This window comes from Ichthyophthirius multifiliis (assembly GCF_000220395.1).
Source record: "Ichthyophthirius multifiliis unplaced genomic scaffold scaff_1120509250865, whole genome shotgun sequence".
Classification (NCBI taxonomy): Eukaryota; Ciliophora; class Oligohymenophorea; order Hymenostomatida; genus Ichthyophthirius; species Ichthyophthirius multifiliis.
Window position 1 is genome coordinate 35,896 of NW_004086425.1, and position 15,067 is coordinate 50,962.

Genomic DNA, 15,067 nt, shown 5'->3' on the forward strand with positions numbered 1-15,067 from the left:
AGTTTCTTTTATATAAATTAATTGTACTTAAAGATTATTTAAAATAAAATTAATCTGAATGTAAAATTTTTATTTGTTAATAAAAAAAAATGATATTTAAAAAAAACAATTTTAAAATGAAAGAATATAATTTTTATTTTAGTATAAATTAAGATGTTATACTTAAATTTTTGCATTCATTATTATATTAAATTAATATTTTAAATTATTGATATAGTATTAATTATAATATAATTTTTATTTAATTAGCAAATATAAATATAAATATATAAAAATATTTTAAAAAATATGTTTACAAACATAAAAATATTTATATATTAATATAAAAATATAAACATAATTATTAGATAATTTATATATATATATATAAATATATAAATATATAAATATATAAATATATAAATATTATATATATAATATATATTATATTTTATTTGAATATATATATTTTTTTTTATAATATATTAATTATATTTTTATATTTTTTTTATATTTATAATATATTATTTATATAATCTTAGTTTTACATTTTTTTATGTCAAAAAGATAATATAATTGTTATTTAATATTTTTTTTTTAAGTATTTTTAAATATTTATTTTATTGGTATTATTTATTTAATTTTTTTAATAATATTCTTTTATTTTTATAAATGTTCTATTATATAGATATAAATGACTCACAACCTTATTATTTTATAAGATTCTTAAAAATTTTTCATTTTTTTTTTAGTTTTTTATTTTAACATAAAAATATATATTATAATTTCTATTTTAATAATAAAATTAAGTTTCAAATAAAAATATTAATAATATATATTTTTTTTTATATTTAAAATTTTTTTTTATTTAATAATAAAATAAAATTATTAAGTATATATTTATAAATTTATAGCTAAAATTTTCTAAAAATTTATTATTTTTTATTTAAAAAAATAGTAAATTATACAATCCATTTTATTTTAAATAACCTATAATTTTTTTTCGATAATTAAATTTTTAAATGATTTGGTATATAGATAAAGATAACATTATATTATAACTATAATATATTTTGAAACAAAGTTTATATTTAAATGAATATAGAAGATTTTATTAATATAATATATTATTATATTTTTTATTTTAATAAAATCTAAAAAAAAAAAATAAGAATAAAAGATAAATTTTAAATATTTATATTTTTAATTTTTAAAAAATGGATTAAAAAAGTATAAAAAATTAATTGATTAGAAAGTATTTTTATTTTTAAAAATATAACTTATATATTAATTTAATTTAAATAAATATTTTTATTTTTAAATAATTAAATAAAATAAAAAAATTTAAATAAAAATTTTTTAAAGAATAAAACATAAAAAAATGTAAAAATAATAACAATAGTAATAATAATAAAAAAAACAATAAAATGTACATTTGTAAAAATAATAAAGTCTTCAATAATTATAATAATAATAATAATAATAATAATAATAATAATAATAATAATAATAATAATAATAATATTATCTAATAAGATACTTAAAAATGCTAACTAGATTCTCATTTATATAATGAGATGATAAATGGTAATATTTATTTTTATTACATATTAATTTTTTAATTTAAAAATAAATAAATGTTTAGAAGAAAAAAAGGTATATGGTAAAAAATATTAATCTAGAGATAAAGAGCCATCAATGTTTGAAATGTTAAAATGGTCTGAAGATTTTTAATAAGCAAAAGATTTTAAATCTCAACATATAAAATAAAGTAATGAGATAGAAAAATACAAATACTTAATTAATAAGAGTTCTAATCAATTCTAAACTGAATAAAGAGACAACTATAGGCTATATAAATTTGATAAAGATTAAAAAGTTTATATTCCAGGTACATATTTTTAAATATTAAAATAATTAAATTTACATTTACTTATATTTAAAATAGAAGTTGAAAATGATGTTATATCTAAATTAAAACCGTAGAGTCCTTAAAAATCTACAATTTTATAAAACTAAGCTATTTAATATCATTAGAATTACATGGAAGAATAAGGAGTAGGTAATGTTAATTTATAATCAAAATACTAATAAGATTATGGTATTAAGAATATTTAAAACATAAGTGATTTATTTAATGCAGTAGAGTAGAATCACACAAATCAAATATCTAAATCTAAATAATTATTAGAAAAGGCTTATGGAAAAAAGAGGGAGATTGTAAATAATTACTTATATGTAAAAGATGAAGAAGAGGAATTAGTAAAAAAACAAAATGAAGAAAATTAAAAAAAAGAGGCCGAAAATCAACAATAATGGCTCGAATAGTAAGAAAGCGAGTTTAATTAAGAATAAAAAAATAATCAAAAAATTAAACTTAAATAACCTAAGACTAAAAATGTTAAATCTAAATTAATTAAATATAAACCTTAAGCTAAATAACTGGATTCTAAAAGTTAAAAAGAAAGACTTGAGAGAAGAAAACAAAGAGTCAAATAAATGGAAGATACTACTAGGTGGTTACCTAATACTTCCTTTACTACTTATTTTGGAAAACCTGCCTTTGAAAATTATGGAATGGGAAATGTAAAACCTTCTGTTGGAGGATGCGTTTATGGATAATATCTTTTGTCACATAATGTAAACCCACATAAGGGGACTATTACACCAAAACTAATGTAAAGTTATAATAATGCACTTAATTATGGGGAAAGATAAGCAGATACGGAACCTTAACCACCTAGAAATGTAAAAGAAGACTTTAGATTAAGCTAAAAATAAGTAAATGAGTTGAAAAATAGAAACCCGTTAGAACCTAAAAAGAATGATAGGGAAAATTTAGTAATTAAAAAACCAGATTTAATTAATTGCTTAAGGTTTGCATCAAATGAAAACTCGCCAGTTAATACCGCGAAAACTGATTAGGAGAAAAGAAAATAAATTAAAAATGAATTAAAATAATTAAAATAACATTCTTAATGTATTATTAAAAGCTAAAGTTAATTAGGTAATGAAAATATGAAATAATAAAGTGTTAAATTTGATGATGATAGTTTTGTAAAAAATAAGAAATATTAAAATATGCATTAAAAAGAAAATGTATAATAATAAGATAATAATTAACATAAAAAATAATAATAATAATAATAATAATAATAATAATAATAATAATAATAATAATAATAATAATTGCATTAAAATATTATATAAACATAAAATCCTTAAAATTAAGCTAAATCAGATAATAGTCATAATAAAACTTAAGGAACACCTTAGAAATCTTTTATGAATGATTTGTAATAGAAAAAACTTTAAAAAATAGAATTGCTCTCAAAGTTACAGAAGTAGTACCTTTTAGATAAAATGATAATTAAGAACATCAACATGATTAAAATTAACCACAATTTATTTAATAATTGTAAATATATCAATATAAATATAATATATATTTTTTTTTATAAATAGAGATATGCCTGATTAGTTAGTTTAAGATTATAAGTAGAAAATTTACAATCCTAAATTATATAAGTAAATTAATATATTTTTTTATTATCTAAAATAATAATAATATAGAAATGTTCCTTCTTAATTTTTATAGATTATTCCAGCTGCAGGAGTAAAATGTAAACCACATGAAGATATTGCAAGTATATTTAATTATAATTAAACTAGTTAAAGTTAAGTTATCTGAATTACATGAATTTTATAAATTATATATAAAAAAAAAAAATTAAATATGTATTTATAATTTTTTTTTTTTATAATTTTTGAAATTTTTTATAAATTTAACATTAATTTTACAATTATTTAAAAATGATTTCATTTTTTATATAATTTTATTTATTAATCTTCATCCTTTAAATAAAAAATATTAATATAATAATACATAAAAATATATTTTATAATATTAAAATTTATATGTATATAAATATATATATATAAGTATATATAATATATATTATTATTATTTAAATTTATTTACTTCTGAATATAAATATTCAGGCTGTTGTTCTTTATTTCTTTTTTTCTTTTTACTTTTTTTTATTTCTTTATAAAAAATAATATAATAAATAAAATAAAAATAAAAATAAAAAATACTCAAATCTATTTAAGGAGCGTTTTCTAATCCATATCCAAAAGCTAATTTTTATAAATTTAATTTTCTTATATTAAATATATTTTTAAGTGAATGATGCTAATATGCCTTTTAATATAAATAAAAATAATAATAATAAAAACAAGATTTAGTATAAAAAAATATATATATATATATATATTTTTACAAAAACACAAGATTTAAACCCATCATAAGCCAATTTTTAAAACTGTTTATTTTTCTATACTACCATAAAGATTTATTTTTAAATATCTGCTATTTTTTCTTCAGGAAACACTAATTCTTTCATTTTTACCTTCGCATTTTCTAGTAAAGAAAGATACTCTGTTTCATTTTTTTATAAAAAAATTAATCCTTTTCCATTTTAATTATTAGCTCCTCTACATGTCCTACCTACCCTATGAATATATTCTTTAGTATCTTCTGGTGGGTCATATTAAACTATCCAATTTACTTTTGGGAAATCGAGTCCTCTAGCAACTACATCAGTACATAATAGTATACATTTTTCCTCATTTATAAATTGATAAAATGTATTAAGTCTATTATTTTATTTTAGTTTACCGTGAATTTAAAGATTCGGAATATCTACGAAATTAAGAAATTCTGAATGGAATTTAACGGAATCACATGAACTGAAAAATACCATAATTTTGTTATCTTTTTTATATTTTTATAAGAAAGTATATAAAAATCTTAATTTTTTATCAGTATCTAGTATTATATATCCTTATTCTAGTCCCTCTACCGTCGATATTTCACTATTTTCGTCTAGGCCTATATATAAAGGCTATTTTAATGATAATTTTGCAAGGTTTTCGATTTGTTTTGTTATAGTTGCTGAAAATAAAGCTGTTTATCGATTTTCTTTTGGAAGAATTTTAAGTATTTCGTTTAGTTCTTCTTCAAAACCGATTTTCATTATAGCATCGGCTTCATCTATTATTAATGTTTTTAAATTCGAGAATATAAAATTAGAAGTATTTTATAAATGATCTAATAATCTCCCTGGAGTTGAAATTATTAAATTAATTCCTAATCTTAATTTTGTGGCCTCAGCTTTTCTATTTGTACCACCTATTAACTAATTAAATATTAAAATAAGTAAAATATAAATTTATATATATATAAATATAAACATAAATATATATATATATATATATATATATATATATATATATATATATTTATATATATATATACCAATCCTAATGTTAAATCATGATTAAATATTATTTCTTTCGCTACATCAAAAATTTATGTTGCTAATTCTCTTGTGGGTGTTATTATTATTATTCCAGAACCTTTTTATTGGGTAAAGTCATTTTTTTTTAAATTCTCGATTGCTGGTATTAAAAATGCAAGTGTTTTTCCACTACCTGTTTTTGCAGCTCCTAATATATCTCTACCTTTTAGTAAAAAAGGGATAGATTTATGTTATATAGGAGTCATATATGTGAATTTTTGATTTTTTAAGGCATCTTTTGTTTATTGACTTATTTATAAATCTTAAAATAAGTATTTTGTTAAATATCCATCTTTTAATTTTTTTTTAGTATTTTTGTTTTTATTTTTTTTTAGCTTTTTGTTACTTCTGGTTGATTTAGTTTCAGGTTCTTCTATTTTTTGTTGGGGAGTTTGTGATAAATATTAATACATATTATCAATTGAAATTTTGATTTTGGATTATTCTTTTTCATTTTATTTGTTTCCTTTTTTATTTATTATTATATTATTTTAAGTAGTTTTCATTTATTATTGATATTTTTTATATAAATTTTTATAATTTAATTCGTATATATTTATTATTTTAATTATATATATATTTTTAATTTTATATTTTTTTAATCAAAAAGAATTATTTTCTTAAAAAAAGAAATATATATTTAAACTTTTCCTTTTTCTGTTTTTTTGTTTGTTTGTTTGTTGATTTTTTTATTTAAATATATAAGTTTAGAAGTAAAAACGAATATAAATAAGTTAGTATATTATAATAATTATTTATATATTTTATATAAAAAAAAAATCTAAAATAAATTCAACAAAAAAAATAATAAAAAAGAAAACTCTAAATTTAATATTTTTTTTTTTTAAAGAAAATGGATAATGAATAAAATAAAAAACCTGAAGAAGAACTATAAAAACTTATAAAATACAGCAAATATTTAAATATTAAAATAATAAGTTATTATAAAATTGTAAATAATCAAATAAATTACTATTAAAATACAGATTCTACCCATCATAAAGGTATTTTAACATTTTCTGACATAAAATATATAAATTTAATTGATTAAAATTACAAAATATTATTAATATTATAAAAAACATATCCAAAAATATACTTATTACATAAAAATAATCCCAGACTTTAATAAATATATGAAAAAATAAACTTATATATCAATAATATTAAAAAGAAAGCACAAATAGATTATTCAGAGTGTAATAAGGAAATTTTAGAAGCTTTGAAAAGTGAAGAAAAAGAAAATAAAATTAAATATTTAAATTGAGATTTTTTCCATCTGAAAAAAATTAAATAAAAAATACGAGAAAAAAATCAATTTTAGATATAAGAAATCGATATAATTCTGATGTTAGAAAATAATCCAATTTAAATAAAATATGTAATAATAATTCTTAATATTAATAAAAAAAAGTCTTTTTTTAAAATTATTTCGAAAATTCTTAATATTAATAACCCTTATTTGATGTTTCTTAAGTTCCTATAAAAAACTATAAGTAATCTTCTCAAAATAATAACCAATAATAACCTTTAGATGATATATTTATTAATATATTAAATTTTTAAGTAACTAATATAGCTAATTAAGACGAAAAAAATATTGATATTGAGATTCTTTTGGTCTATAAAGGACTTCTTTATTTCGTTTTTAGCCTAGATTTAAGTTTATTGGTTAAAACTCGATAAAAATGTGAGAATATAATCGATAAAGTTTAAAAAAGATATAAAAATGAGACTAATATATATCTAAAAATATACAAAGAAATAATTTTGTCAGAAATTTATTTAATAAAAGGGATAATTCACATATTATAAAATAATAAACTAAAATCATTTTTTTCATTAAAAAATGCATATAATTACTATAAATAAGCAAATAATTCACATCATTTAAAAAAAATGATTGTTTTTCACCAAAATAAACTGGATTTTATTGAAGGAATTTTTAATATTTCCTTACATTTATTTACAGAATAATTTACTAGAATTATATAAATTTTTATTAGTGAAATTAGCAAATAGAGGGGTTTGGAGCTTTTTTAGAAGATTTTTACAAAATAAAATGTATAGATAATATACATAGAGGATGATTAATATCAATTTTATATATAAAATGTTGAAAATTCAGAATATATAATGGATAATATTGCAAGTATTTTTTATATCATTTACTATGTTTAGTTTGATAAAGACACTATAAAAGTTATTAAGTTAAAAAGGGAAAAAATGAAGGAATTTCCTTAGTGTCCATTATTAATTTAGCTTTATTCTTTGATTTGTTTTTAAATTGGGAAATTTAGAAATCTGTTGTTTATATAAATAAATGCATAAAATATTATGATTAAAATATAAATATAAAAATAAATATAAAAATAAATATAAATATAAATATAAATATATATATATATATACATATATTTTTATTTTATTTTATATCTAAATTTATATTTATATAATTTTTTTTTATTAATTTTTGTTTTTTTAATATAATTTTTATAATTTAATATATATTTTTATATATAAGATTTATTTTATATTTATATAATTAATTTTATATATTTTAATTTTTTTTATATTTTTTATTTATTTATATTATTAATTATATTTTTTTAAATATAAAAAAGAATATTTTAGTCCATATATAATTATTATTTTATTATTTCATATTATATTTTAATTTTATTATTAAATCAATAAAAATTAAATCAAATATTTATAAATAAAAATGATATAATAAAATAAATCTGCACTTTTAACATTAATACAAAATGAGAATTAAAAAAGTTTAATTAAAAAATAAAATAAATTTCATACTTAACAATTTCCTTACAAATCTAAAATATCTAATTCTAGACGAATTTCAAATTAAAAAAATAATAATTCTAATTCTTAATAGACTATGCTAATAAAATTTACTAAAAACATGTTTGAAAATTCCACCTAATAATAATTTTCAAGAAAAGAGAAGAAATTTAATTTACGAGATTATATTTAATTAGAAGATTAACTTGATAATATTATCACTACAATAAAAAAATTTATAATAAAATTAATTTATCTTTGAAACAATTAGTATTTTTTTTATTATATAAGCAATTATATAATAAAATTAGAGTTCGGAAGAAATAAAGTAATTTTTATAAAATTAATGGGATATATAATCTGAATAAACTGATGTTGGAGATTTATTAAATATTATTGAGATAGTAGTTTCTTGTTTAACTAAACTTTATATTGACTAATAGGAATAAATTAATAATCTAAAGTTTGATTATAAAACAGAAAAATAAGAAAAAGATTATTTATTTATATTGTAAAAATATGAGGTAGATTTTAGATAAATGAAAAGAGTTAAAAAATAATATTAATATATGTATAAATTATAAAATAAAAAAGGAAAATCAATAATTTAGACTATAAATATAAATTTATTCTGAAAAATTAAAAAGTAGTGAATAATAAGCTAAAATATTCTAATAACATGCATAAACTGAAATGGAAGTATTTTTTTTTAAAAAAAAAATCACTTATTAATTTATATATTGTAATAAAAAGGATATAAAACATGAATTTTCAAATGCAATAGGGGAATTAAAAAAAAAGAATAAGATATAGAAATTTTAAAGGAAGACATAAAACGAAAAAATAATTAATTAGAGTCTTTGGAAGAAAGATTGATTTCTATAATAATTTTAGAGCACAAAATTTAATATTTAATTAAAAAAAATGAAAAAGAAATGGAAAAAGTAAAGTTTAATTGTGAATAAAAATAAAAGGAATTAGAAAATTAAATATAAGAAGCTTTTAGAAAAGAGAAATAGTTAATTATTAATACTGTTTAAGATTTAAAAGATAGTCTTGTTTATCAAAAAAATGAGAATAGGAAACTTATTTATAATAATTAGATTAAAATTTAATAATTAAATAGTATTTTGAATTAAAAAGAATAATTTATTTAAAAGAAATAGAAGTAGTTATAAAATAAAGAAGCAAAATTAGCTTTAAAAAATAAATAATTATATTATATTGAGAATGGAAAAGAAAGGTATAAATATATTATTAAAATTATAAAGAAAAAAAAAAAAAAATTAAATATTATAATAAATTATTTTTATTAAATCCTTTATTTTTATAAATTATATAATTTATAATAATAAAAGATACAATTTTATAGAATCAATATGAATATTATATATATATATATATATATATATATATATATATATAATAATAAATTTAAATAAAAATATTTTTTGTACTTTAAAAAATTATATATAAGTATATAAATTAAATAAATTTTGTTTATTATTAATAAAATATGCATAAAAAATATAAAAAAATTTATTGATATTTTTATTTAAATTAATAATTTTAGTTAATTTATGTTTATATAATGAGTAATTATAAATAAAAAATTTTTAGTTTTTTTAATTATTTTAAAAATTGTAATATACAAATTATAAATTAAATTTAATTTATAATTAAATTTAATTTAAAATTAAATATAATTTTTTAAATTATATATAATATCTAAGCTAGAATATATTTTAAAAATTAGTATTATTTAATAAAAAATTGACATAATATATTTATTTATATTAGTCAAAAACTATATATCGGTTCTACTAAAAATTAAAACCATATGTTTGTAAATTATAGAGTAAATTAAACATAAAGTTTATATTATATATTTATTTTAAATTATTTAATTATTTTTTTAAATATTTCTTTTTTGTTAATAATTTCATTTAAAGTTTTTTTATTTTTTTTAATACTTTAAATCATTTTAAATTATTATGAAAATAGAAATATAATTAATTATTATTATTCATGATATATATAATACATTTAGAAAATAAAAAGACAATATAAAAAAATATATATAAATAGAATAAATATAAAAATAAGGTTTTTTTTATATATTTTTTATTTATTTGTTTTTATTTTTATATATAATCAAATTGTTATTTATTTTTTTTTAAAAAAAAAAAAAAAAAAAGAATTTAGTTTGAATTTATTTTCTATTTCTAAAAAAAAATTAAATATGTTTGTAAAAATTTAAATAAATAATAAAAATCTCCTTTTATAATAATATTTAAATAATTATTTAAATTTATTAAAAAAAGTAAATGAAATCAGTATAAAAAATAAGTTAAAAAGTAGCTTTTTTTATTACTGAATCTTTACTTTTTTTTAAATAAAATTTAAAAAATTTATTTTTTAAAATTGCTATTTCTCTTTTTAAATTTTTTTACTTTTTTCTTTAATTTTAAAAATTCAATATAAAAAAATGACTATTATTTATTGATTTTTACTCACTCTCTTTTTTTTTTCTTTTCTTTTTTTTGATTGTGTATACTTTTAAAAATAAATACAGAAAAAATAAATAATAAAAAGAATATATTTTTATTTAATTTTTTAAATTTTCTATATTTAACATAATACTCTATATATTCATAGAATTAATAAATCAATATAAAGTCGGGGAAATATAATTTAAAAGCTAATTAAAAAATTAAAAAATAATAAAAAAAAATTTATTAAAAATATATTCTAGTAATAAAAAAACACTTGCAAAAAAAAAAAATGCCTATAGCAAATAATTTAAAAAACTATTCTACCGAAAGTGGTAAAAAAATATAATAATCCTCATAAAAAAAACCTAAAAATTATCTAAACATAAAAAAATATATAAAACTAAGTTATTCAAATATTCTTTTCTAGGTGAAAAGACTTTTTAATCGCCTATAATAACTAAAAAACACTCGTTTTTAGATGATTTTAATTATTAATCCCCAACATTAAATATAAAGAAAGCAAATATATAATAGATATTTTCTATATCTGAGTTTTCGTTTGATTGAAAATTAATTAAAGAAAGAAAAACACTTTTGAAATTTCTAAAATTTCCAAATAAAAAAATGAAAACCTAGACTATTTTTAATAATTATATATATATATATATATATATTATGATTTTTTGTATTTATAAACTTTTTATTTTTGTAAAAATTATATAATTAATCAAAATTAGAATTTTTTATATTTATTTATTTATTAAAAAAAAAATGTTTAGTTTAAAAATTAATTTTATTATAAATAGAATAAATATAATGCATATTAATTAAATATAATAATAAAATAGCAAATTATAATAAAAATACTTTTCATTTTTCTTTTTTTCTTATTATTAGTTTGGTAAAACATTAGTTTAGTCTTTTAATTGTAATTTTTTAATAATTTTCTCTCCTTTTTTATCTATCTAATTCTGCATTTTTTAAATTTACAATTGCTTTTTATAATGCTCTAGCTTTTAATTAAGCTTTAATAATTAATTCTTCCTTTCTTTTTTTAGTTGAAAGTCTAATTCTTTCCCCTTCCAATAATTCCTTATATACTTTTTCATATTCCTATTTCACATTTTCATCTAATTCTTTCTTTTAATCCTTTTAAGGTTTAAATTCGTCTCTAGAAAATGGTTTTACAATATTTCGCACAAAATAATGCTTTGTAGGGGATAAAGGCATACATGAACGAATTACAACTTTATCGCCGATTACACAAAAGTTCTCCTCATCATGGACTTAATATTTTTTTTAAGAAGATTAATATTCTTTGTATTTAGGTACCCAAAATTTATGGTCTACTCTTACCTATATAAAAAAAATTATATATCAATTCTAATTATTAAAAATTATAAATGTATAATGTTATTATTTAAAATTATTTTTATAAAATATTTTAGATACATTTGTAGAAACGTATTAAAAAAACACAAAAAATGAAAGATAATAATAGATAATAAATCTTAAGATTTTGAACAAAAATTATAAAAAATTAAAAAAAGAAAATATAATATATTATATAATTTTTAATATATAATTAAATTATTATAAAGATTACTGTGACAGTTTTATCATTTATTCCATGTTTAATTACTGTTCCGAAAAATTCACGACCAGAATCTAATAATTTTAAGGTTTAACCACCGTTACGGACAGGGTTTAACAAATTCCATACTGATGACATTTTTTTCTTTTTAATATTAAATAAAATAATATAAATATATATATATGTATATATTAAATTTAAAAGATATATATAATATTAATAATAAAAAATAGATGTAAAATAATTTATATATATATATATATTATATTATATCTTGTTATTTTTAAAATTTAATGAATTTTTTCAATTTGTTTTAAAACATTGAATAAATTAAAAAATTAAATTTTTTTATTTATTATTAAATTTTTATTAGTTTATTTTTTTAAATATAGTATATGTTATATTTATATATATATTTTATTATTATTATAATCTAATTATTATAATTAGATAATTATTTTATATAAATATTCTTATATAATTATTAATCTAAATTCTCTCAAGACTTTCATAAAAGTAGAATTTACAATATTATTAATTTTTATTATTTAACAAATAATTTATAAATGTTTATTTTATAAAATAAATAAAAGAAAAATTATTAATTTTTAAATATAAAAATTATATTTTTATTTTTTAATATGTATTAAAATCAAAATAATATATTAAAATATAAAATATAAAGAAATAAATAAAATTTATATACTATAGAATTCAATGATAAAAATATATATAATTTTTTTTTTATATAATTTATTATATATATTATTTATTAAAAATTAATTTGTTTTATTTAATATATTATAATATGAATCCCGTAAAATTATATCATGAAGCTGAATAAAGATGCAAAAAATATGGTTGTGCTGTTGAAAATTGTATAAGATAAGGAACTGAACCTTAAAAATGCAATTAATTATTGAGTATATTATAAAATTGTATTGAAACTGAAAAATAAAATATTTTATCAGGAAAAAAGCAAAACGAATCTTTATGAAAAACAAATATATAGAAATAAATTTATATATATAAATATATATATATAAAATTATAGATATTTATTTATTTATTTACTTATAAAAATTAATATATCTAATATTAATATAAATCTATTAATAATAATAAATATATAAAAAATATAAATATATATTTTTATTTAAATATATTAAAACAAATTTTAACTATATTATGAAATATTTTTTAAAAAAAATTAATAGGTAATAAAAACATAAATGAAATAAAAATAATTTAAATTTAAAAAAATATATAAATTAAATTAAAAAATTTAATATATTTTAATTATGAGGTTTTATATTTAACATAACAATTTATTTATGGAATAAATATTTGTAAAAATTTTTGAGAGTTGAAAATTAAAAATTAAAATATATATAATTATATATATATTTTATATATTTATATTTATATATTTTTTTTTTTTTCTTTATCTTTTCTTTTAATTTATATTTTATTTTTATTTTTATATTTATTTTTATTTTTGTTTTTTATTTTATTTTTATAAATTAATTTTATCAATTTCTTAATGATTAGGAAAAATATTAAAAATCCTTTTTTTATTTAGAAATTAAAATAATAAATATCTTTAAACTGATAAAAAACATAAATTTATAAAATTATATTTTATTTATCATTCTTATATATAGAATCTATCTATATATTCAATTTAATATATTTATTTATTTATTCTTTCGATAATATTTATTGAAGATAAAATTTATATATTATATATTTTAAAAGCTATAAGGTTTCTTTTTGTCCTGATGATTTTTACTTTAAAATTTTTTATTAATTAAATTTTCTAAAATTAGTTTTATATGCTCAATTATCTTTAAATGTTTTGAACTATTATTATTCTTTAATAAAAATAATTAAATTTGCATATCATAGTTTAAGTTAAATAGCTGTTTTTGATTTTGTATAAAAAAATTGAAAAAATTATAACTTTGATTATATTTTTGAATATACTGGAGAATTAATAAAATTTCTATATTTTGAAGGTTATTATTAATTTTTAATGTTAAATTTTATCTGGTAAAGAATTTTGGAGAAAAAAATAAATAAATATATTTGTGTCGATTTCAGTTTTTTCGGATTAAAAATAGTAAAATAATATGCTATATAGCAACTTTATTAACTAATTTTGTTATTAAAATTATAGAAAAGCTGATTAATGACCAAAATGAATGCTTTTTTAGCTAGATTTTAAGGATTTAAGTATATTTATTTCATAAGTAAAGGAGATAAAAACGGTATTTTTGAAATAAACATATTTTGCTTTTGAAGTAAAAACATCAAATTATATGAATATATTATATTAATATATATATTTTGAAAGATTTTTATAAAAAAGAAAGTATTTAAATGTATTAATTTGGTTAATATAGTAGAATTATGTGTTGATTTATTTAAATAAATAATAATAAAAATAACTATGTATATATAAAATAATTTATTTGTAATATATAATTACTTGAAAAATGTTATAAAAACAAAATAAAAATAATATAATTTAAAATAGTAATAATAATTCAATAAATCTTCCAGATTTTCCATAAGGGTTAATTAAAGAAGAATCTAATGATTCTTCAAATCATAATTATTATACAGAAAAGATTGATTTTTAAAAAATATATTAATAAAATGAAGAATTCGATATAAATTCTGTATTTTTTTAAAATGAAGAAGATTCTTTATTTTCGCAAATTTAAAATTAATAAGAAAATTAATTTTTTTATAAAAAAAGGAGATTTTCCATTTGAAGAAATCCAAAATTTAATCAATTAAAATTTTATAAATGAAGCTTTGGAAAAAAC

The 15,067-nt window shown here is 14.6% G+C and overlaps 2 protein-coding genes across 2 annotated transcripts, besides 39 other annotated features; both read right to left on the minus strand. All coding sequences in view use genetic code 6, as the record gives it.

The window, feature by feature from the left end:
- Positions 1–306: 306 nt before the first annotated feature.
- Positions 307–422: a microsatellite.
- Positions 354–429: a microsatellite.
- Positions 355–429: a microsatellite.
- Positions 417–478: a microsatellite.
- Positions 420–466: a microsatellite.
- Positions 479–1,436: 958 nt separating the features above from the next.
- Positions 1,437–1,503: a microsatellite.
- A 1,577-nt stretch (positions 1,504–3,080) lies between these two features.
- Positions 3,081–3,169: a microsatellite.
- Positions 3,170–3,798: 629 nt separating this feature from the next.
- IMG5_104100 (hypothetical protein) lies at positions 3,799–7,593 on the minus strand (the record flags this gene model as incomplete). The annotated part of the gene is made up of 9 exons (XM_004035134.1): positions 3,799–3,834; positions 3,962–4,026; positions 4,078–4,183; positions 4,263–5,180; positions 5,300–5,634; positions 5,689–5,808; positions 6,316–6,361; positions 6,449–6,465; positions 7,515–7,593. The coding sequence occupies 9 exons, from the start codon at positions 7,591–7,593 to the stop codon at positions 3,799–3,801; spliced, it is 1,722 nt and encodes a 573-aa protein (XP_004035182.1).
- Positions 3,895–3,935: a microsatellite.
- Positions 3,989–4,021: a microsatellite.
- Positions 4,035–4,076: a microsatellite.
- Positions 5,202–5,298: a microsatellite.
- Positions 5,215–5,298: a microsatellite.
- Positions 5,636–5,686: a microsatellite.
- Positions 5,876–5,931: a microsatellite.
- Positions 5,894–5,945: a microsatellite.
- Positions 5,905–5,945: a microsatellite.
- Positions 7,594–7,686: 93 nt separating the features above from the next.
- Positions 7,687–7,759: a microsatellite.
- Positions 7,755–7,935: a microsatellite.
- Positions 7,788–7,920: a microsatellite.
- Positions 7,790–7,828: a microsatellite.
- Positions 7,823–7,860: a microsatellite.
- Positions 7,839–7,905: a microsatellite.
- Positions 7,867–7,950: a microsatellite.
- Positions 7,870–7,910: a microsatellite.
- Positions 7,951–9,527: 1,577 nt separating the features above from the next.
- Positions 9,528–9,569: a microsatellite.
- A 230-nt stretch (positions 9,570–9,799) lies between these two features.
- Positions 9,800–9,853: a microsatellite.
- A 166-nt stretch (positions 9,854–10,019) lies between these two features.
- Positions 10,020–10,058: a microsatellite.
- Positions 10,059–10,207: 149 nt separating this feature from the next.
- Positions 10,208–10,246: a microsatellite.
- An 802-nt stretch (positions 10,247–11,048) lies between these two features.
- On the minus strand, positions 11,049–12,371 carry IMG5_104110 (ribosomal protein, putative; the record flags this gene model as incomplete). The annotated part of the gene is made up of 3 exons (XM_004035135.1): positions 11,049–11,087; positions 11,630–11,995; positions 12,246–12,371. 3 exons carry the CDS (start codon positions 12,369–12,371, stop codon positions 11,049–11,051), a joined length of 531 nt encoding a protein of 176 aa, XP_004035183.1.
- Positions 11,439–11,494: a microsatellite.
- Positions 12,372–12,570: 199 nt separating the features above from the next.
- Positions 12,571–12,612: a microsatellite.
- Positions 12,613–12,683: 71 nt separating this feature from the next.
- Positions 12,684–12,719: a microsatellite.
- A 240-nt stretch (positions 12,720–12,959) lies between these two features.
- Positions 12,960–13,008: a microsatellite.
- A 227-nt stretch (positions 13,009–13,235) lies between these two features.
- Positions 13,236–13,291: a microsatellite.
- A 41-nt stretch (positions 13,292–13,332) lies between these two features.
- Positions 13,333–13,382: a microsatellite.
- Positions 13,383–13,618: 236 nt separating this feature from the next.
- Positions 13,619–13,668: a microsatellite.
- Positions 13,622–13,666: a microsatellite.
- Positions 13,634–13,728: a microsatellite.
- Positions 13,647–13,753: a microsatellite.
- Positions 13,677–13,731: a microsatellite.
- Positions 13,754–15,067: the final 1,314 nt, after the last annotated feature.